The 21623-nt window shown below is 41.0% G+C and overlaps 1 protein-coding gene, 1 long non-coding RNA gene and 1 pseudogene across 4 annotated transcripts in view; 2 read left to right on the top strand and 1 right to left on the bottom strand.

Moving 5' to 3' along the window:
• Nucleotides 1-6: 6 nt before the first annotated feature.
• Nucleotides 7-21623, top strand: part of LOC105503432 — a 124425-nt gene continuing 102808 nt past the window's right edge. For both annotated transcript variants that reach the window (XR_001000476.1, XR_001000478.1), the window contains exon 1: nucleotides 7-610. This is a non-coding gene — a long non-coding RNA (uncharacterized LOC105503432). The remainder of the gene's footprint in view (nucleotides 611-21623) is intronic.
• Nucleotides 8244-14747, bottom strand: CDKN2B (cyclin-dependent kinase inhibitor 2B (p15, inhibits CDK4)). 2 transcript variants are annotated; one of them, XM_011930327.1, is made up of 2 exons: nucleotides 14042-14747; nucleotides 8244-11574 (listed from the first exon to the last, which is right to left on the bottom strand). In XM_011930327.1, the coding sequence occupies exons 1-2, from the start codon at nucleotides 14318-14320 to the stop codon at nucleotides 11314-11316; spliced, it is 540 nt and encodes a 179-aa protein (XP_011785717.1). In that variant the 5' UTR covers nucleotides 14321-14747; the 3' UTR covers nucleotides 8244-11313. The 2 variants fall into 2 exon arrangements, with proteins under 2 accessions (XP_011785717.1, XP_011785718.1); XM_011930328.1 differs by having other exon boundaries at nucleotides 14165-14747.
• Nucleotides 17475-17891, top strand: LOC105503430 (annotated as a pseudogene).

The following is a 21623-nucleotide window of genomic DNA, read 5'->3' as shown; positions in this document are numbered from 1 at the left end:
AGATCTCGGAACGGCTCTGAGCCCTGCGCACGCGGGAAGGGCTGCAGGAGGCGCCGGTAGAGAGGCGCGCGCGCGGGCGGCTCGGGGCCCGCGTTCCTCTCCCTCCCGCCTACCGCCACTTTCCCGCCCTGTGTGCGCCCCCACCCCCACCACCATCTTTCCACCCTCAGCGCGGGCGCCCCGCGGTGACGGCCCAGGGGCCGGACGCCTGGAACGCAACTCCAGGCAGCTCGCCCCCTAGCTACATCCGTCACCTGACACGGCCCTACCAGGAACAGCCGCGCTCCCGCGGGTTCTGGTGCTGCTCGCGTCCCCGCTCCCCTATTCCCCTTGCTTTATTCCTAGCTCCCCTCGTCGAAAGTCTTACATTCTTCGAACTAGATTGTTTAAAAAAGTAAAAGGAAGAAAGGAAAGCGAGGTCATCTCATTGCTCTATCCGCCAATCAGGAGGCTGAATGTCAGTTTTGAACTAAAAGCCGCTCCGCTCCTCTTCTAGATTTGGAAAACAAGCGAAATTAAACGAAACCGCTGCACGCCTCCGAAGCGACATCTGGACACGGCGTGGCGCTGGCGCTGCGGGAGCTGCGGGCCCGGCCTGGCGCCGGACTAGGTAGGTGGAGTCGCACCCGGGGGTCCCAACTGGGTCCGGGCGCCCCTTCCCCTCCCAGCTGCTCGCTCGCCGAGGGCGCCGGGCTGGGACAAGAACCGAGTCCTTTGTGTCTAGCCCATTTTTATTTTCGGTTTTAACCTTCACGACAGGCGCGGAGCATCTGAACGCTTCTTCCTCTTTCCTCTTCCCCCCGCGCTCTCCCCCGCGGGCCGCTCCCCTCCTGTCGCCGCGTCCTCGCGTAGAATGGTTGTCTTGGCGACCGTTGACTGCAGCCGCCTCCACGCTCTTTCAGGCGCCCAGACACCCCGACACCCCTTGATCCCGCCGCCTGACTCCTAGGCGTACGTTCTCGCTCCTGTCTCCCCCTCCGTGTCCCCTCCTCCCCTTTTCTTCCACATCGCCGATCCTTTCTGGACTCTCTCCCTTCTTCCTTTCCAGCTGGGGCACAGGAAAAGCGGTCCTGTCTGGGAACAGTAAAAGCAGGGCAAGGAAAGGAAGGAGCGGCAGAAAGGAGGGGTGAGTCGAGGACACAGGGGTAGCTCGAGAATGCGGAGGAGCCGGGTCCTGAGCGCGGTCTAAGCGAGGCTCGGCTCTCGGCCAGGAACTCGGACGCGGGCTCGCAGGCTCTCCGCGCGCGGGAAGTCGAGCCCAGGACGCCGCCTTCAGGCCGGCGCGCTGACCCGGTGCCCCGACCCGGAGCCTGCGGTCTGCTTGGATCTATCCTAAATCTCGCGGGCTGGACCCGCGGCCTGAGTGGCTGGGTGTGTGCCAGAGGATACGGGACTAGGCCCAGCTCCCGGAACCTGGAAATGTGGCCGGCTTCTCAGTGGCTTCCTGTTCATGCGCTTGGGCCTAGTGGCCTAGTTGAAGAAGTGGAACCACAGCATGAGCCGACAGGGCTTTACAGATCAGAAGTCAAGCCCCCCAACCTTACAGGGGAGGAAAGTGAGGCCTGCACTGGCGGAGCCACCCACTTAAGGCGGTGCAGTAGCCTAGAGGAGCGACAGACTTCTCTTTCCCCATCCCCCGCCCCATCACTTGACTTTGCTGCCGGACCTCTGTCCAAACCCAAGACAAAACGGGGCCGTTTGGATAAAGTGAGATTTAGTGATCACTCTTACGTGGCCACTCTAAATATCTATCTAGATATTTACAAATGCACCTCACCGGTAGGTAGAGTTCACTTAGAACCCAACACCGTGCTTTGTGCTGGGGCCACATGCCACCTGTCTGTCTAGCATGACTGCTCTTTCTCCCTCTTCACAAATGTAGCTCTTTTTCCTTCAGGTCTCTTCTGAAGCAGCCCCTCCTCAGAAATACTTCCCTTTCCAGGCACCCTCATACCACCGTGATTTTTTCCTTTGTTTACTTTTTTGTTGTGTAGAATGTCAGCTCCATGGGAACCAGATCCTTCTATGTGTCTTCCTGTGCACTTATGCCACGCCCCCAGCATTCCCCTCCTCCCACCACCTTCACCCGGCCTCCGCCTCTGTAGGAGGGCATTAGATTTTGTGTACTACAGAGGAAGGGCGCTTTAGAAAGGGTTAGTTCATCCTGGAAGAAAAAGGATGTCGGATGCCAGCATAGTGTCATTTAAAGATACTGGAGGAATGGAGTGGGGGCGGTGAAGAGTTTCTTGGGCCTAGACAATGTAACTAGTTGTTGCAATAAAGCATGCTGGGGAAAGGAGAAAAGGCAACTTATTAAACATCTTTTGAAGTCGCTATCTATATCAGTCAGTTCTCCAGGGAAACAGAACCAATTGTGTGTGTGCGCGTGCCACACATATGTATATGTATATACACACAGTCATGGGGTTGCTGAACAACAGAGATACATTCTCAGACATGTATCTTTAGGCGATTTCATTGTTGTGCAAACATCATATGCAAACCTAGATGGTATAGTCTATTATACATCTAGGTTATATGGTATGGTCTATTGCTTCTAGGCTACAAACCTGTACAACATGTTACTATACTGAATACTGTAGATAATTGTAACAGAATGTAGTTTTATATCTAAACATACCTAAACATAGAAAAGGTAGTATGTTGTGCTACAACTTTAGGACAGCTATGATATCACTAGGGGGTAGGAATTTTTCACCTCCATTATAGTCTTATGGGCCACCACCAATATATGACTGTGGTTGATTGAAGCATCGTTATCCAGCACATGACTCTGTGTGTGTATACAGTTTTATGTATACATACATTATATGTCTACACACATATGTTGAGGAGGGGAGAGAGAGAGAGAGAGAAAATACTTATTTTAAGGAATTGTCTCAGAAGATGGTGGGGATTGACAAATTGGAGACAGGGGAGAGCTGATGTTGCAAGTCTTGAATCCAAAGGCAATCTGGAGGCAGAATTTCTTCTTCCTTGAGGGACCTCAGTCATTTCTCTTAAGCTCTTCAACTGCTTGGATGAGGACTACCCATATTATTGAGAATAATCTGCTTTTTAAAGTCTAGTGACTTAAATGTTAATCGCATCTAAAAAATAGCTCCACAGCAATATTTAGACTGGTGTTTGACTAAAACACTGGGTACCACAGCCTAGCCAAGTTGACATACCAAATTAAACATCATATTATCCCATCGTGCCTGAGGGGTTCTCTGACCCTCAGTTTTCTGAGGATCAAATTTAAATTGAGGGATCTGTTTTTATTTATTGGACCCATATAGCTCAAAGTATAATCATTTTCTCTCCACAGGAACTAGACCTAGGGATAAGGGTAATTGCTTATTTCAGAGGAATGCCATCTGAATAAGAGGATAATTATATAGTAAGCTCCCTGTTCAAAAAATGTAAATGTTAAAATTTGAACATTGAAATTCCATCTTGGTTTCCACCACTGCTGCTGCCCAATAACTGTTCTCTTTCAGTTGCAGTATGCAGGGGAATTTTAAGTTTAATATTAATCTCAGCAAAATACAATGATGAAGGTGACTCTCTAGCATAACAATGGGTATGTGGTATCCCAAATCCTTTTGGAATTCAGAGTGAGTTTTGGCTATGTGCTCTTCAAAAAATTAATAATGAAGAACCGAGCATGCACTTTCACTTATATTACTTATTTTATCCTCACAGTGGCCTTTCAAAATTGGGATTATTACTCCTGTTTTACAGGTGAAAAGAATGAGGCCTAGAAAGGCTCAAATCTTGAACATTTCACAGCCAGCAAGAGCCAGGGCTGGAATCATCAGGCAGGCCTTTGGGCTACAAGCCTTGTGCCCTTTTTGTTGTCCCAAAGGCCAAGGTCAATAGGGAGTGAGTTATCTGTGGGTCAGTTACGCAGGCAGAATCACTGAATATTGGAACTTTTTGGGGTTCTCTTCCATGGCCTAAAAACCTGAGTTAATTGAGTTTTTTAACAGGGGTAAACAATTTGCTGTTTTAGATCAGCGAATTCATTCCATAGGCAGAGATAGGAGAGAAAAATACTAGTGAATATCCTTTGTCTTGTTCTCCTCCCGCAACTTAATGTCCTAGGACACTAGCTTTATCCCTTAGGTAACTCTTGATTATCCAAATTTCATGAGAAACTTTCCTAACATTGCACATGCTCAAAGTCAAAACCCCAAAGTCATAAGAAAAAAGATACCATAAGCAAGATTAAAAAACAATTATTTGATCATACACGTTAAAAGATTAATTACTAGACTCTATAAGTAAATACATAATCCAGTAAAACAACAATTGAATTAAAAAGGGCAAAGGATATAATAGTTTATAGTAGAATATGTGCAAATGGTAAAAACAAATGAAAAGATAATCTTACTCATTAATAAACAAATGTAAACAGAAACAATGACATATAACCACAAGTGTGGCAAAAAGAAAAAAGACTACTTTGACAAAGTTGTCAGGAAACAATCACTCTTACTATTACAACTTGGCATGATTGTTTTGAAAGGCAGCATTACAATATCTATCAAAACTGTATGTGCATATTTGTACCCTTTGACTCAGCTATTCCACTATTTTAAGTATATAAAGACACACAAAAAATGTATGGAAATATATATACACATACATACTATATATTATATATAGTTCATATGTAAATGTTTGTGTATATATCTATATACTTATATACACCCTTCAACTCAGCAATTCTATTCCTATAACTCATGTATGAAACATATATAATACATATGTTTATATACACATATGTATACACATAGCTGTAAGTATGGGAAGATGTACACACACGTACACATATATACATACTTATGTATATATGTATTTTATGTATGGATACATATGTATATATGCATAGATTTTACACCCACAGACACATTTAGATATGTAACTTCAGCTAAAGCAATTTCACTCCTATATAAATTGCTACAGACAACTTGTATAAGTATGCAGAAATGTTTCTTTATAGCTGTGTGTATTAGCAAACAAAGTGCAAGAAAGAGAAAAACAATTGACATGCTTGTGAGGAGACTGTTTTATTTATTTATTTATTTATTTTTTTGTTAGGGCTCATTCATAAAATACAAAACTGTGCAGCCATAAAATATAATGAAGTACATCTATATGCACTGACAATGGAAGTTGTCAAAGATCTGTTGCTAATTAAAGAAAGTAAATGACAGAATAGTATGATCCCATTCATGTTTTCCAAATACGTGTGCTGGGGGAGAGATGTTTGCAATTATATGTACTTACATTTCTGGAAGGATAATTAAATATTTGTAATAGTGGTTACCTTTGGGTAGTAAGAATGAGAGTGGGAAAGTTTCAGATTTTTGCTTACCACTTTTTGCTTTCTGGACTGTTTATAAGTTTACCATGAGCAAGAATTATTAAATAACAACCACAGGAATGTTGGGGCTCAAACCTAGAAATTCTAATTTTGTACACCTGGAGCTGATCAGCCAGTCTAAATGTTAAAACATCCCCATGGGTGATTCTGACATGGAGCCAGGGTTGAGAAATAATTTTCTCAAATGGAAGGGGTTTTAAACTTGTTGCCCTCAAATGACTACTGAGGCAAACACCATTCTTATAGACATAAGACACACTTGGAGCAAATGTATAATAAAATGTTATGCTTCCTTAGAAAGGGGACGACCTTAAATCTTTCTGTTCATGGTGGTATTTAAACATATTAGAAACTACTAATTTTGGAATAGGCTTATTGTGATAAATCTAAATATCAAAGGCAGTCCAGAGATTAGTAAGTAATAGAGGATGATCAAATGTTTTTCAGAAAATATTGTAGGTGGCACTTTGGCAGGAGACTCTGAGAATGGCAAAAGGGTACCTCTGTGCCCTAGGAAAAGTGCTAGAGCTTAGAAACTCAGAACTCAGACAGAATGAGGAGCCATGCCATATACATCTTTCCAACAGTCACCCTCCAGAAGAAAACTCTCTGTTGACAAAAATCTGCTTGACTTGTCTGTGGGTTTGTGAACAGAATAAACTGTTTCTTCTTTTATGTTTATGTATTATTGTTTATAGTTATATTCTAAAATATATCATAACAATAACAGTACTTGCAGCTTAATGAAAGAAAAAATGCAAGTATCTTATTTACATTAAGAGAGGAGAGAAAACTGAAGAACAATGGATTATCCTTACATATTTGGTTTGGGACTACATTGAGAGCTACCTAAATACCAGAAACTCATTCTTGGTCCTGACTCCTACTCTGTTATCCATAGCTCAGTACCTACTATCTGGTGCAGAAAGAAGTGGAATGGAATTATCAGGAAGACCCAGTTTTTAGCCAAGACTAAAAGTTTTTAGCCAAGGGGATAGAAGAATTTGTGCACAGATAGAAGGCAGATGGGAATTTGTTTAAAATGGAATGGAGACCCAGAGGTCACATAAGACAGGGTTTAGAGGAAGTAGCCCCAACAACATCATAATGCAGAGCACTGATAATGAGATGATAGATAGATTATGCATTTGGGGAGGAGGCCAAATATAAAAAAATAGGACATGGTTTATTTACTGTAATTTGGTCTTAAAGTTTTGAGTGGAACTCTGTTGTAAAATATTTTCTGTGCCAGAGCTGACTCCTTATATCTACTGGAAGTCTAATGCCAGGGGTTTCTGAGTGGGAAGTGGATTAGTAGTTGTTTGGGGTCCTTTGTAAACTTCTAGTGTAATGTGAATAGCTGTGAGGTAGTCAGCGTGTCATCTTAATACATTGTTCTTAGTTCTTTTTCCAGCAAACTCTTTGTTTTACATTTAGTTCACACCACAAATTAGTAAGTCAGGCTTGGTGCTTTTTGACCCATACATTAATTTACAATTAATGTGCTTAATGTACACTCCATGCCAGTTACATATTATTAATTAGTAGCACTAGTATTAGTTCAAATTTTCTTTTATTATGTAATTAATAGGACCTATATTTGAAAGTTACTGTGTTTCTGTAAAATGAAGTATTTTTTTCCTTATAAAAGGAATCACATTAAAATCTCCTGAGTAGGGAATTTAAGAGGCAAGAAAGGAGTAATTTCATTTGGATAGCTGAAATTGAGAAAAGTTTTATAGAAACTTTTCAGGTATGAAGGATAGTAGTAGAGATGTTACATGAGTTAGCACTCATATATTGAATTAGTTAAGGAACCAATGTGGGAATCTAGGTCTTCTATCTTCCAGTCAAGTCCTAGTTTCACTTTTCTTCATTCCCTCTTCCTTTCCTGTCATTATAAGTAGAATAGGAAGATATTGAAAGTATTGAGGCTCAACTGTTGCTCCTTTAAGTAATTTCTAAAATTAAAATTGTCTTATTTTCATATATATGTGACTGTGTATCTAGGTATCTATTTGTAGCTTAGTATTGAACACTGTGAATTACACCAACCTAAGCATTATTTTCCAAGTTTTCATCAAATAACTAAACAGTTTCTGTTAATACTGAAAATCTAGTAAACATGTCAGAATTTGGTTATGATTAGTTGCTGACATAAAACATGAAGGCAGACTTCACTGTACTTTAGAAGATACTGGCTTTCACATTTGCCCCAGAAGGGAGTTCACATGAGTGCTTCTTCAGATAATGACTCTTAAGTTTTGCATATCATTAGTTCTACTTGCTCCACTTTTGATAGGGCGGCAATGTATTGAACATTGTAAAAATTATGCCCTATGATTAAAAAAATCCATCTCTGGTAAAGCATAAAAAGAAAATGAGTATATTTTTCACTGTTTAAAATAATTGAGGGAGTAATTATAGAGTCACCAAAAAGAAAAAAAAGAACCCTACTGACTATCACATATCAATGCACACAGTGTTTTTTAAATCTTTTCAAAAAAGGAGGGCAATCTCAATGTAAGTGTAAATGAAATTAGTTTTTGTATATATTTGCTGAAGGTCAGTTACCTAGCTTCATACGATAAATTCTTTGTTGTGCTTGCCATACTAGGGAAATAAAATATCATGAAAGTATTCCTAAGTATACATTTTCCCAGAGGCATTTCGGGTTTTATCAGTCTTCAGCTCTCCTCTTGAAACTGTTTCATTCCTTAGTTATGAAATTACTAATTTTAACCATTTAAGTCACAGGAAATTTTACATAATTTTGCTTTAACAGCAAAATACCCTTTAAAAAATTAATCCACTTAGGTGAAAAAGACAAAAATGAAGCCCAAATGAATGTTATTAAATTTATAAATTTATTTCACTTTCCAGATCTTCTTGGAATAAATGTCAGCAGAATTTGTATAAACCTTGGTAATGTCTTAGACTTAGATACAAACGTAACAGGTATATTAAATTTTCTATAATTCCACAATGGAGCCAGAAGCAGGACTCATGAAAATAGTAGCTATATGTTTTTGCATGTATCCTTCAAAGTGAAATCCTTAACAAATTTAACAGTATATATTAGGCTGCTGATGAAACAGTTAAACCTGTCTGCCAGGTGGCTTCGAATATGGAATTATTTTTTACATGGCATTGATAAGTTACTATTTCAATACAACCATGTGGTAATTGATACCCAATAATGTTTTAGATTTACTTTATCCACCCCCCCCCGCAAGAAAAAACCTAACAAAACAAAAAAACAGTGTAATATAGTACTGTGGGATCCACAATAGCATTTTCTTTAGTTTCCCTTAATATCAGGTTGTCATTAGGAAAGATTCCACAAGTCATTTAAACTAGAAATGAAGTAACATGTTTCATATCTATTTCAAGGGATAATTTTTCATGACCCAGTATAATGCAACTAACAAATTTAAACGTCTTGGAATTTAAGATATAGAGGTCAAATTAAGGGATTTTATAAATCAAATGGGAGATTTTAAACTATCAACTGACTTCCTTTACATAGAATGTTTTTTAGTAATTGTAAAATACTGTAACTTTAAAAATATTATTCTTGTAACCTCTAATGATTGAGTGCTTAAGTGATAACTAGAAATATATTTTCTGTCTCTGTGCTCCAGTTTGAAAATGGAAGTTCCATTATCTTTGTTCCAAACATTTGGGTTCTTATAGGTGTTTTTTGGGGGGGTATTCTCCATATTGTTGACATTTTAAAATAGTTTTCAAACAAGCTGTTTATATTTACTAAAAGTTAGAGAAAGAAAAGTCTCCTTAGGAACTTACAAGTGAGATCACTGTGTATTTCTGCTTTTTTTTTTTTTTTTTTAAGTTATCTTCATGTGTATCATTAATGATTTTGGAGGACAAGCTGGTGCAACGGGAAGAAAAGCAAGACAACCATAATCAGCTTTGGAACTAGATGCACTTACTTTGTGCACCCATGGAATGAATGAATATCTTGTGATCTTTGGCAAGTTATTTGATATTTCTTTGCCTCATTGTCCTCATCTGGGAAACAGTACCTCTCAGGTTTATGTATTAAATGAACAAATATATTTTAATGCATACCTGGTACAGATTATGTGTCAATAAATATATCCTTTCCCCAATAATATAAGATCTGAGTCTCAACTTTCCCCAGTAATATGTTCACTTTGGGAATAGGAATTGATAGAGAAGTAAAGATTTGTGTATTCAACTCAAATGTACTCCTTCTTATAAGTCTCCACTCTCAAATTACTTTTTTCTGTTCCTTTTTTCTCTTTTAAATGTGTATCTAGTGGAATGAGCATTTAGAAGCATAATACATGTATAAATTTTGTGTTTAATTTTCTATGGCATATGTAAGCAGTTTTTATGAATTGCTGGTATTGCTTCTGAGCAATTATTACAAATGTTGAGAGAAGGGAATCCCTGTGAACCTTTAACATTTCTCAGGAGTTAGTGGTAAATCCATGAATATATATTTTTAAACCAAATTACCCACCTCTTGGAGTTCAATCTCTGTTAATTCTTTATTAAAGCAGTGAAGTATCAGTTCCAATGATATAATGATAAAGCAACCCTGGAAATTAAATCCCAAAGCAGTGCACCTTTAGATTGTTCAGTAGATAGTAGGACATCCCATGAGCCATCACATATTTTCAAGTTTTTATAGTTAATCTGTTTTTTCAGCTATCTTTTGGGAAATATGCCAAGACAATTTACTGCATACATGCATCTATCTTCTAAAAGACATTTGGGATATTTCTTAGTCTGACCTCTGCACCCTGAGACACTCTATAAAGGAAACAATCAGAAATATTTAACAAAGAAATAAATAGGTTAAGAAGAAAGCAATCTAGGCGTTTGCACTGAGTTTGCAACAGTGCCATTGCTACATTTAAGAGCTGTAGTTCTTCCTCACATTTTAACTGAGAGCCACTAGTTATAATGTTACTTAAAATCTCCCCATTAAATAAGACAGTTGCTGAACAACTAAAAAGTACAAAATATCACAAAATCAAAAAGTAGCAAGTCACAAGGCGATTTCCGCATCCTAGCATGTATGTGTGTGTGTGTGTGTATGAAAGAAAACGTTGCAGTTAACCGTTAAAATTGCTTTCACTCCACTCCACCACCTCATCCTGTGGAGTCTGCCACCGGAACGCCGCGGGAATCTCTCCTCAGTGTAGTTAAAGCAAAGGCCAGCACCCTCTGCAAAGGTGCTCTGCGGCGTCGTGATCCAGGGATTTTAGGATCTGTCGTGGCTTGCACATCCTCTCTTACCCCTCTGCTATCTGGTGGAGTTGGGCGCGGGTCTCCAGGGCTTCCAGAGAGTGTCGTTTCGCGTGTTACTTGCCATGCACACAAACTAAAGCGCCGCCGGGCACTTACTGAAGCCCACCTCGGCCCTCGTCCCCTTTGTCCTCAGTCTTCAGGTTTTCCTTTTTGCCTCTAGGGCCTAACTTGTGGGTTCGCCTTAACTCCTCAGCAGACAGTGGAGTGAACGCATCGACTGCCCCCACCCAAATGCCAATCACTGCCTTCTCCCACTGGGCGCTGGAGTCATTCCATCGGAAGATTCTTCCGTAGCCACCAGGGCCGGTCAAGGATTTCATATGCACTTTCCCTCAGAAAAACCTCTGGAACATCACACACTCCTAAACATCCCTGGAAATCTGCTTCTTTATGTTTGGCTTCATGGTGAGTATCGAGGGCCAGATCCAGACAAAGAAAAAAATGTATGGAAGGTTATTCCCGGTCGGCTCCTCCTTCCTGCGAGTCTCAGACAGGCTTGGAGGCTTACAGGCTTTCCGCCACTCCCCGTTGGCAGCCTTCATCGAATTAGGTGGGTGGGGGTGGGAAATTGGGGAAGAAAATAAAGTTGTTGTGGGCTGCTGGGGAACCTAGCGTCAGTCCCCCGTGGCCGCGCGCAGGTACCCTGCAACGTCGCGGTGGCCCCGCTCCTCAGCCAGGTCCACGGGCAGACGACCCCAGGCATCGCGCACGTCCAGCCGCGCCCCGGCCCGGTGCAGCACCACCAGCGTGTCCAGGAAGCCCTCCCGGGCAGCGTCATGCACCGGTCGGGTGAGAGTGGCGGGGTCTGCGCAGTTGGGCTCTGCGCCGTGGAGCAGCAGCAGCTCCGCCACGCGGGCGCTGCCCATCATCATGACCTGCCAGAGAGAGCAGAGTGGTCAGAGCCAGGGTGGGGGCAGAGTGGTCAGAGCCAGGGTGGGGGCAGGTATGGGAGATGCCGGCCAGGGCAAGGCAGGTGGAGCCATTTAAAGAAACACCTATTTGTGAAGTATTCACCCAGTGCAGAGGTGTTCAGGTCTCTGGTGTCTGGTGTTTCTTCATTTGCTGATGCAATCCGCTTTCCCACCCCACCCTCAGGTTATACTCTACTCAGTACAAATTAAATGTCATTTTATTCTCTAAACGTGTAGAGACAAGAAAGTTGATGGTAAAGTGATGATCGTCATTGTGGAAAAACAAATCTTGATTTCCATCGGAACATGGGAATCTATTTTGTTAAGTTATTTATGGGCAGAGTTAAATTTATTTGGCTTTTAAAGTTTTAAATTATTTGCCTTGCTGACCCCTCCTCCATAATTCAGGTCTAAAAATATTTATTAGGTAGTCAACTACTGTTTGTTAGAAGTTGGGAGTAATGGTTTAGGGGAGAAAATAAACAATTAAGTTTCTTTTTCCTTCCTTCCTTTTAAAATTTATTTAGTTCTCATAGCAAATCCCGTGTGGAAGGCTTTTGTTTGTCATGTCTCTGTGCTCATAACTGGGTTGTACTGTGATAATTTGAGCCAAAGTTGGAGATTAGAAGGGAAAAGTAAATTAAATCATGCAAAATCTTATAAAATTACAAGAATAAATGATTTTTCCTTAATAAACAGTCCATTTTTATTTTAGAGTGTAATATTTTTAATGTAACATAAAACTATATATACTACAGGATTTTATAATAGCTAAGATTTAAAAACGTTAAACAGTAAATATTTTGCTATATAAAAAGAGCTTGGGCAAGGCACAGTGGCTTATGCCTGTAATTCCAGCACTTTGGGAGGCCAAAGTGGGCAGATCACCTGAGGTCAGGAGTTCGAGACCAGCCTGGCCAACATGGTGAAATCCCATCTGTACTACAATAAATAAATAAATAAATAAGCTGGGCATGGTGGGGTGTGCCTGTAGTCCCAGCAACTCAGGAGGCTGCGGCAGGAGAATCACTTGCACCCTGAAAGCAGAGGTTGCAGTGAACTGAGATCACACCACTGCACTCCAGCCTGGCTGACAAAGTGAGGCCTCGTCTCAAATAAATAAATAAATAAATAAATAAATAGAGCTTGGATGTTAGCAATCAGGATGATGCATAACTTAGAAAAAATGATGTTTTGCAGGAGTAATCCTGTAGTAGCCGTTTGTGAACATGAACATTATGAAAACATTTGCTGTCATATTTTAAGTTAATTATAAGACAATTTTTGGTAACTTAAATGTCTAAAATTGAGTTATTTGTTATGGGTTTATGTACTTTCAAATATACCATTTAATTGAAAGGCAGTATACTTCTCATGTTTTGTCAGCTTGTTTCATTAATATTAGAAATGTTCATTTCATCTCTTGAAAACCATGATAAGTTATATCTACTAGTGATGTAATGATATTTTACATAGAAAAAAGAGGGGAAAATAGCTGTTCTTAGTATTTCAGAAAATGGTGAATTACATATATAACTTCTTTCTATAATTATTAATAGAATTTTAAGTTTTTAAGAAGCACTTTACAATATTTTTGCTCCTTTAAAAATCCCTTATTTGTTATATCACTATTCTAAGAATTCAAAAGAAAATGAACACTTCTTTAAAATCTACACTATTAAGAAGATCCCTTAATATTAGCTTAGTTTTGGAGGGTGATAGTGAGGTGAACACTGAATATGACCAATAGCCAACAGTAAAGTACAAAAGCATTGTCCTAGATTGTAAAATAAATTAAAAATATCAGTACTAATTAAAGCAGGATTCGTAAACATTGAATAAGTGTATTTTAACAATGAAGATAAGGATGCATTATTTATGAAGATCCTTTGCCATTCAAAAAGGACCTAACAGTTGCTGCAGGAATATTTTTGCAATCTGGGCACTGAATATGATAATTAAAGAATGAGAAACCTATAGAACTATATATTTTTTTCTCTTATGCATCACTCATAAGACACTGCTAACATAAAAGGAACTAAGTGCTGTGGTTGAGGATTCCGGTCTCATTCCTTTGAATTCAATTAGCCTCTATGAGAAAACAATACAACAGATTTCATATAGTAGCTTAAAAGTTTACACTGATTTTTTTCCATGTACTATGATTTTGTAGAATTCCTTAAATCCAATCCAGAATGTGTAACTTATAATTTACTTATCTTTATCGTTGAAAGCAGACAGACAAGATAATCGTCCTCCCTAAATAACCTTTCCTTTTCGCCTTTTCTCCCCAATTCAATCTATTCCTTGCATCTCTGATGATGAGATGGCAGAACAAAAACCACTAAAAAAGCTTAAACAGTGGATTTTTCAATGTCTCTCTTTAGAATTTTTGCTGGGTAAAAGCCTGTTTTACGCCTGGGCTGCACACCTCCGGCCAAGGGAGACTGCTATACAAATCTACATCGGCGATCTTGGTTCCAGCTCCGACCCGCCGAGGCCGCGCCCCGCGTTCGCGCGCCCCCTGCCGGCGAGGCCCTGGGGCCCCAGCTACCTGGATCGCGCGCCTCCCGAAGCGGTTGACTCCGTTGGGATCCGCGCCGGCTTCCAGGAGCTGTCGCACCTTCTCCACTAGTCCCCGCGCCGCGGCGCTGGTCAGGCCCTCATCGCTGTCGCCTCCACTGGGCATGCCCTTGTTCTCCTCGCGCATTCCGCAGTCCCCAGACGCGCAGCGGCCCGGATAATCCACCGTTGGCCGTAAACTTAACGACACTCCTCCCTTCTTTCCCACGCTGCCCCGGCGCACTCTCTCCTTCCTAGAAGAGCTGGGCTCAGCTTCATTACCCTCCCGCCGTCCTTCTGCTGCTTGGGGTCCCGTGCAATGGTCGAGCTGCCGGTGGTTAGCTCCGGGCTTTTCCTGGCGCTCAAGAACCAGCGGACGCTCCTGGATTGCTTCTGGGGAAAAGCTCCTAGCGCGGCCGCAGCCAAGCTCAAAGTGGCTCTGGCCGCAGGGTGCGGGCGCGTCGCGGAGTCCTCACTACCCCGCCTCGCTCTGGCAGAGTGGGGAACCAGCCGGCAAAGAATTCCGTTTTCAGCTGGGCCAAGGGGCCGGCCTCTCCCCACCCCCTTAGGCTCCGCCCCCTGTCCGCTGTGCTCGCCGGGAGGCCAGGCCCCGGCCGACGCGTCACAAGGGCGAGGAAGCCTGCCCAAAGGTGCTGGGACGCATGCGCCAGAGACTGGGCCAGGGAGCCGCTAGGAATGCCGGCTGGACTGCTCGCTGGATGTCCGGTAAAGCCAAGGCTAATATTTTGGGACTGTTGACCCACTGCCCTCAGCTCCTAATCCCCAGTAGGCGGAGCAGAGGATTTCTGTTCCTTCAGCCTTAGGCCAGTTGGTTTCACTGTGGAGACGTTAGTGGCTCCCTTGTGGCCGAGAGAAAGGCATTGAAAATAACTCCGTCTTTCTTAAGATGTCTGAGAGCGATAGCTCTGCACCTGTCATACAAGTTAAATTCATCCCCAGGCAGTACTTGAACTTCACAAGTTTCATATCTTGTGTCAACCTTAGCGGTTTTCTCTTGGATGTGTCTTTCTATTTGAATTTGTCAACCATAAAAATAGAGAAAAATCCCGAGAATCATGTTTTGCCTGTGCTTTTTAATTCTTTCCATGTTTGCATTATGGATACAACCCTTAGAAGAGAAAAAAACAGAAAAACTAGTTCGAGATTGAGAGTGGCAACCTGGCAAACAAGACACACACAAAAAATGTGCTTTAAGAATCTGAGATCCCAGTGTCATCATATTTGTACAGTAAATCTTTGCACTCTTACCTATTTAAACCCACTTTGTCAAGTATTTTATTTTTATTTATCATGAGTAATAAAGGAAATTTATGCAGTAATAATGAAACATAAGAGAGGGGTGTGGTGCTGGGCTTGTCATTAAACAGGCTGAACCTGTCATTAAATTCTCTTCTGAAGATTTAAATGCCAAGTGCTTTTTTTTTTCCTTTCTAATCTTCCTGGGTGAGTTTGAATCAACATTTATTACTTTAAATATTTAAAACATTTCAGCAGATGCTACATTGGATAGGAAGAGAACCACAAGTTACGGATTTGTTGCCTAAAAACTTTGGTGAGGAACTACATAAGTGGACCTCTCCTAAAAGTGAACAATTTTTATTTACAGAATCATTTTGGCTCGGAGTGCTGGGGAAGAAAAAGTCTTAACAGGAGGGCAATTGCTTGCATATTGCAAAATGAGAGTCTTCACATGTTTTTTTTTTTTTTGGAAACTTTAGCTCTGACTCCTTATTACTCCAAATCCCTGTAGAATTTTAAAAAACTCTTTCTTTTAAAGGCAATGGGGCCCATGGAAGTGGTGGTTAGGGCTGAAAATCTGACAGAGCCTCAACAGAGCTGAAATCCACCTGGACAGGGAAGGGAACCGGGTAGCATTAGTAACAACTTGTTTCTGTTTCCCATCCAACCCCCATTTCCTAGTCTTCGGTTTCTTAATTTCTCTACCTTTTACTCTTACGCTTTTGCTTTGACCTTTGAGTTTCTCTGAAACCTATTAAAAAAGTTAGGACAAGATAGTCTGAGCCAATTCGTGAGCCATTTTCTTAGGTAGTAAATGTCTCTGAAAAATGAAAACTGTTTGGAGTTGATAAGGAAAGGGAAGATGATGTGTTTCTTTGAGGGGGACATAAAGAATGGTGATAGGGAAAGAATCAATGATTAAGTAGAATGACTGAGAATCTTCCACGAAGCAGACATGTGAGCTTTGCGAAGCAAGTTGACTGAATGCAAAACAACTTTGGGTAGGGAGAATGTTGCCGGGGGCATTCGCGCTTACTAGCACCACGGACAGCGCTTTGCTTATACTCATGCCTGGGTGGTCCTGACCAGCTCCAGACAGAATTCTAAAGCTTCACACTTGATCTTCCAAAGCCCCTTTTCTCCCATCAAGTAGAAAGAACATTATGGGAGCTCAATGGATTTCTTTGAAAAACCAACCTGCTCAACCTGGTTCTCAAATATGATTGGATTTTATCTAATATTCTCTGTATAAAGAATATTATATAGTCTATATTTAGAAGAAGAGAAGAGAAATCAAACTTATTGTGTACTCTGTACCAAGTGCTTTACAACTGTTGTTTCATTTAACACTCATAGAACTCCTCTGTGGCATGTGCCCATATTGCAATTTTACAGACAAGCTGAAAGGATCAGAGAAGTTGAGTGACTTGTATAGTAGCTAATCATGATTGGAGGTGGGTATAACTTGTGTGACTTTTTACCCTTTATACCACATAGTGTTTTTTTAGCAGCTGTCATGGTAGGCTTAACTGGAAAAAAGTAATAAACTGGCTTATAATTATTTTTCAGTCTACACTGTGTTTTCCAGATGGCTCACTTCACAGCACACCCTTAACAGACTTCAAAGATGACATTTCACATGTAATACAATAGCACATTTGTCTTGGACAATAGAGTGAGATTATGAAACATTTTACCTCTCTTTGAAACCCAGCTGTCTCTAGGGTGAAACACAATCTGTTGTTAATGATTTAAACACATTTAAAAGATGAAGTGGATGGGAACATAGTGGGCAGCTGAAACTTGGAAGTGTCAGAGCCATGTCTTTTAATAAGGTGGAGAATTTATAATGAGAAGAAAGAGAAAGTTAATGGTAAATTGGCATAGAATTTTGGAGGTCAGTGGAAGGAAATGAGTAGTATCCATTCCAATGTTGCACATAACTCAGATCACTAGTAATAATATTTTTATATTCTAGTTGGTGAAATTGTCTGTATATGACCTCGCTATAAAAGTGTGAATAGATCTGTCATCCTCTTTTTCCTCAACAAGGTGGCTGAGCTGCAGATGCAGATATGCAGCTCTTTGTGAAGACCCTCACGGGCAAGACCATCACCCTTGAGGTCGAGCCCAGTTACACCACTGAGAATTTCAAAGCCAAAATTCAAGACAAGGAGGGTATCCCACCTGACCAGCAGCATCTGATATTTGCTGGCAAGCAGCTGGAGGATGGCCGCACTCTCTCAGACTACAACATCCAAAAACAGTCCACCATGCACCTGGTTCTGCACCTGCAAGGTGGCATCATTGAGCCTTCCCTCTGCCAGCTCACCTAGAAATATAGCTGCAACAAGGTGATCTGCCACAAGTGCTATGCTCGCCTGCACCCCTGTGCCGTCAACTGCCACAAGAAGAAGTGTGGCCACACCAACAGCCTGCGCCCCAAGAAGGTCAAATAAGGCTCTTCCTTCCTCAGAGGGCAGCCTCCTGCCCAGGCCCCATGGCCCTGGAGCCTTAATAAAGTGTCCCTTTCATTGACTAGAAAAAAAAGTATGAATAGAACTAGTCGACTGGCCAAGAGAAACAGCAACCTAACCTTGCCCTCATTTATGCGCACTTTTGCATATGGTTAGGTCTAAGATAGTGTTTATAAGTGAGAAGAGAAGGAAATTCATAGTCTCTTTTGGGGATTTTAAAAATTTTTTATGATACACCTTCCCATGAGGAGGTTTGATTTTCTCCATTTTATAATTTGAGATTTATTGCTCCATGATCCACAGTATATCCACTTCTGTATTCCCATGTGTTTTTCAAGATTAATTGAATGGTGGACTTGTTCATCATTTTAGCATCTGTATTAATTTGCTAGGGCTGCCATAACAAAATACCACAGACTGAGTAGCTTAAACAACAAATATTTATTTTTTCAGAGTTTTAACTTCTCCTAAGGCCTGTCTTCTTTTTTTTTTTTTTTTGAAATGGAGTCTCACTCTGTCGCCCAGGCTGGCGTGCAGTGCCCGGGTCTCAGCTCACTGCAAGCTCCGCCTCCCGGGTTTATGCCATTCTCCTGCCTCACCCTCCCGAGTAGCTGGGACTACAGGCGCCCGCCACCTCGCCCAGCTAGTTTTTTTTTGTATTTTTTAGTAGAGACGGGGTTTCACCATGTTAGCCAGGATGGTCTCGATCTCCTGACCTCGTGATCCGCCCATCTCGGCCTCCCAAAGTGCTGGGATTACAGGCTTGAGCCACCGCGCCCGGCCAGGCCTCTCTCCTTGACTTGCAGATGGCCATCCTGCTACTGCCTCTTCACATAGTCATCCCTCTGTGCACACATGCCCCTGGATCTCTTGTGTGTGTCCAAATTTCCTCCTCTTTTGAGGACACCAGTCAGATTGGATTAGGGCCCACCCCAGTGGCCTTATTTAACTTAGTCACTTCTTTAAGGGCTCTGTTTCCAAATACAGTCAAATTGTGAGGTATTGGGGTTAGGACTTTAACATAAGAATTTTGAGGTGACAGAATTTGCCCATAACAACAACATCTTAATTTTTACACATTTTACTTTTCATTTCTTTTAAAACTGTTATTAATAATTTATTCATTTGAATAAGGATTAAAATAAGGCTAGGACATTGAAATTGGTTGAAATTGCTACCAGTCTCTTGTATCTCTCTCTCTCTCTCTTTTTTTCTTAATAAGGGACAGATTTTACCTTGTCGACCAGGCTGGAGGTGCAGTAATGCGAGGAAGGGTCACTGCTGCCTCGAACTCCTGGGCTTAAGGGATCCTCCTGCCTCAGCCTCCAGAGTATCTGGGACTACAGGTGTTGGCCACCATGACTGGCTAATATTTTTACTTTTTTGTAGAGATGAAGTCTTGCCATCTGGCCCAGGCTGGTCTCGAACTCCTGGGCTCACACAGTTCTTTCACCTCAGCCTCCCAAAGTGCTGGATTACAAGTGTGAACCACTGCAGCTGGCCTCTTGTTTCCTTTAATCTACAGTTTCCCCCTTTTGCCTTTTTTTCTCTTTCAATTTATCTGTTGCAGATATCGGCTTTTTCTGTAGTTTTCTAAAGCTTGGATTTTACTAAATGCTTCTTTATGATGACACCTAACATTTTTCTTTGTCATTTGTACTTCTCATATTTTATTATTTAGGCCTAGAGTCTGTATGTGATTCAGGTTTGCTATTTGGGCAAAAGTATTTAATAAGTGGTATTATGTACTTTCACCAAGAGACACATAATATGATTGTCTCTTTCTATGATTCTAGCAGCCATGGATAATTATTTCATAGATTATTATTTTCTTGGGGGTGGCAAAATGGTGATATTCTAATTTTACTATTCCTTCATTTACTAGCCAGAATGTCTTTTTAAATTTTCGATCGATTTATTTATTTATTTATTTATTATTTGAGACAGAGTCTCGTGCTGTCACCCAGGCTGGAGTGCAGTGGTGTGATCATAGCTCACTGTAACTTACAACTCCCAGGCTCAAGTGTTTCTCCCACCTCAGCTTCCCCAATAGCTAGTACTACAGGCACACACCACCTGGCTAATTTTTAAATCTTTTGTAGAGATGAGGGTCTTGCTTTTTTGTGCAGGCTGGTGTCAAACTCCTGGGCTCAAGTGATCCTCCTGCTTTAGCCTCCCAAAGTGTTGGGATTACAGACATAAGCCACTGTACCTGGCCTGGAATATTTCTATATAGAAAGTTCTCTTCATTATCTACTTGATTGCCTTCAGGTATATATAAGAAAGACAGGATAAGCCACTAGATTCTGAAATGCATTTATAAATTTTCAAAATAATGAGTTGAGTCTCTAGCATCTTTCAAAGGTGACTAATGATTTTAACATTATTACTATAAACCTATAGATTTAAACATAATTGTTGTGTTTCAACCCATTATAGTTATTACTCCTGTTGATGATCAAGCTCTGTCTTTGGCCAGTGGGAGCCTCTGCAAATTGATTTCTGAATCTTTTTGACATGGAACTATTAGTCTTTGACAAAATCTTTGATTTCTGATATGACAATCTATTCCAGTTTTATCTTATACACTTCCAGTCCTATATATAATATTAACTATTTTTCAAAGAATTGCTGGTTTTATTTTTAGTGGGAAATGGTATTTAAAATAAGGAAGTCAGCCAGGCGCGGTGGCTCACACCTGTAATCCCAGCACTTTGGGAGGCCGAGGAGGGCAGATCACAAGGTCAGGAGTTCGAGACCAGCCTGGCCAATATGGTGAAACCCTGTCTCTACTAAAAACAAAGAAAATTAGCTGGGAGTGGTGGCACATGCCTGTAGTCCCAGCTACTTGGGAGGCTGAAGCAGAAAAAAGTAAATAAAATAAGGAAGTCTGCCTATATGGGTTATCCACTTCTTTTTTAGGGCTCAGCCTACCCCTTTCACACAAACCCAACTGAATTCGGACTCTCTATGTGCTAGGCAATTTTGAGCTTTTTCAGGTGTATACACGGGGTTTACTGAACTCTGGCAGAGAATAGTTTATTTCTTCATTTTATCAAGTTTTGTCCTATCATTGAAATTCATTCTTGAATAAAGTTATTATATATAGTTCAGTTACAGCAGAGATCCCATTTTGAAAAATTATGTCAACATTGGGTTGTGTACTTTGTCACATCAGTAATGTACAGTTCTCATTTGCCAGAAATTTTTGAATGAACAACATATTGAAGTTATTAAGTTAATGAATTCTGCCAAGGTATTGATATATATTTGTTTATTATAAGTGTTTAAAAACAAAGGGAACCTTTTAAAGTTGAAGATGATTTAATAGGCTGTTGCATGCAAAGAGATGTTGCATTAGTAACCAAACTGAAGCTACTGCTGAAACAACTTTATGCTTGAGTTACATATGTTGATGGCAGCCAATAATTATTTGTGAAATTTCTGTATCCAGACTCTCTTCTGCTCTACTTTTAATGGATCTAGTGTTAATGTTGGCATCTAGTGCATTTCACAACTGTTGCTATTATAGATAGAATATCAGGAGGGATAGTGAGATATTGAGTTAGATGAAAACATTTTCTAAAAGTATCTCATGCCTGTAATCCCAGCGCTTTGGGAGGCTGTGGCAGGTGGATCACCTGAGGTCAGGAGTTTGAGACCAGCCTGACCAACATGGTGAATCCCCGTCTCTACTAAAAATACAAAAATTAG

This window comes from Colobus angolensis, unplaced genomic scaffold, assembly GCF_000951035.1.
Source record: "Colobus angolensis palliatus isolate OR3802 unplaced genomic scaffold, Cang.pa_1.0 Scaffold86, whole genome shotgun sequence".
Taxonomy (NCBI): Eukaryota; Metazoa; Chordata; class Mammalia; order Primates; family Cercopithecidae; genus Colobus; species Colobus angolensis.
Note: the sequence above shows the minus strand (reverse complement) of the source record. Positions and strands in the feature narration are given on the sequence as shown.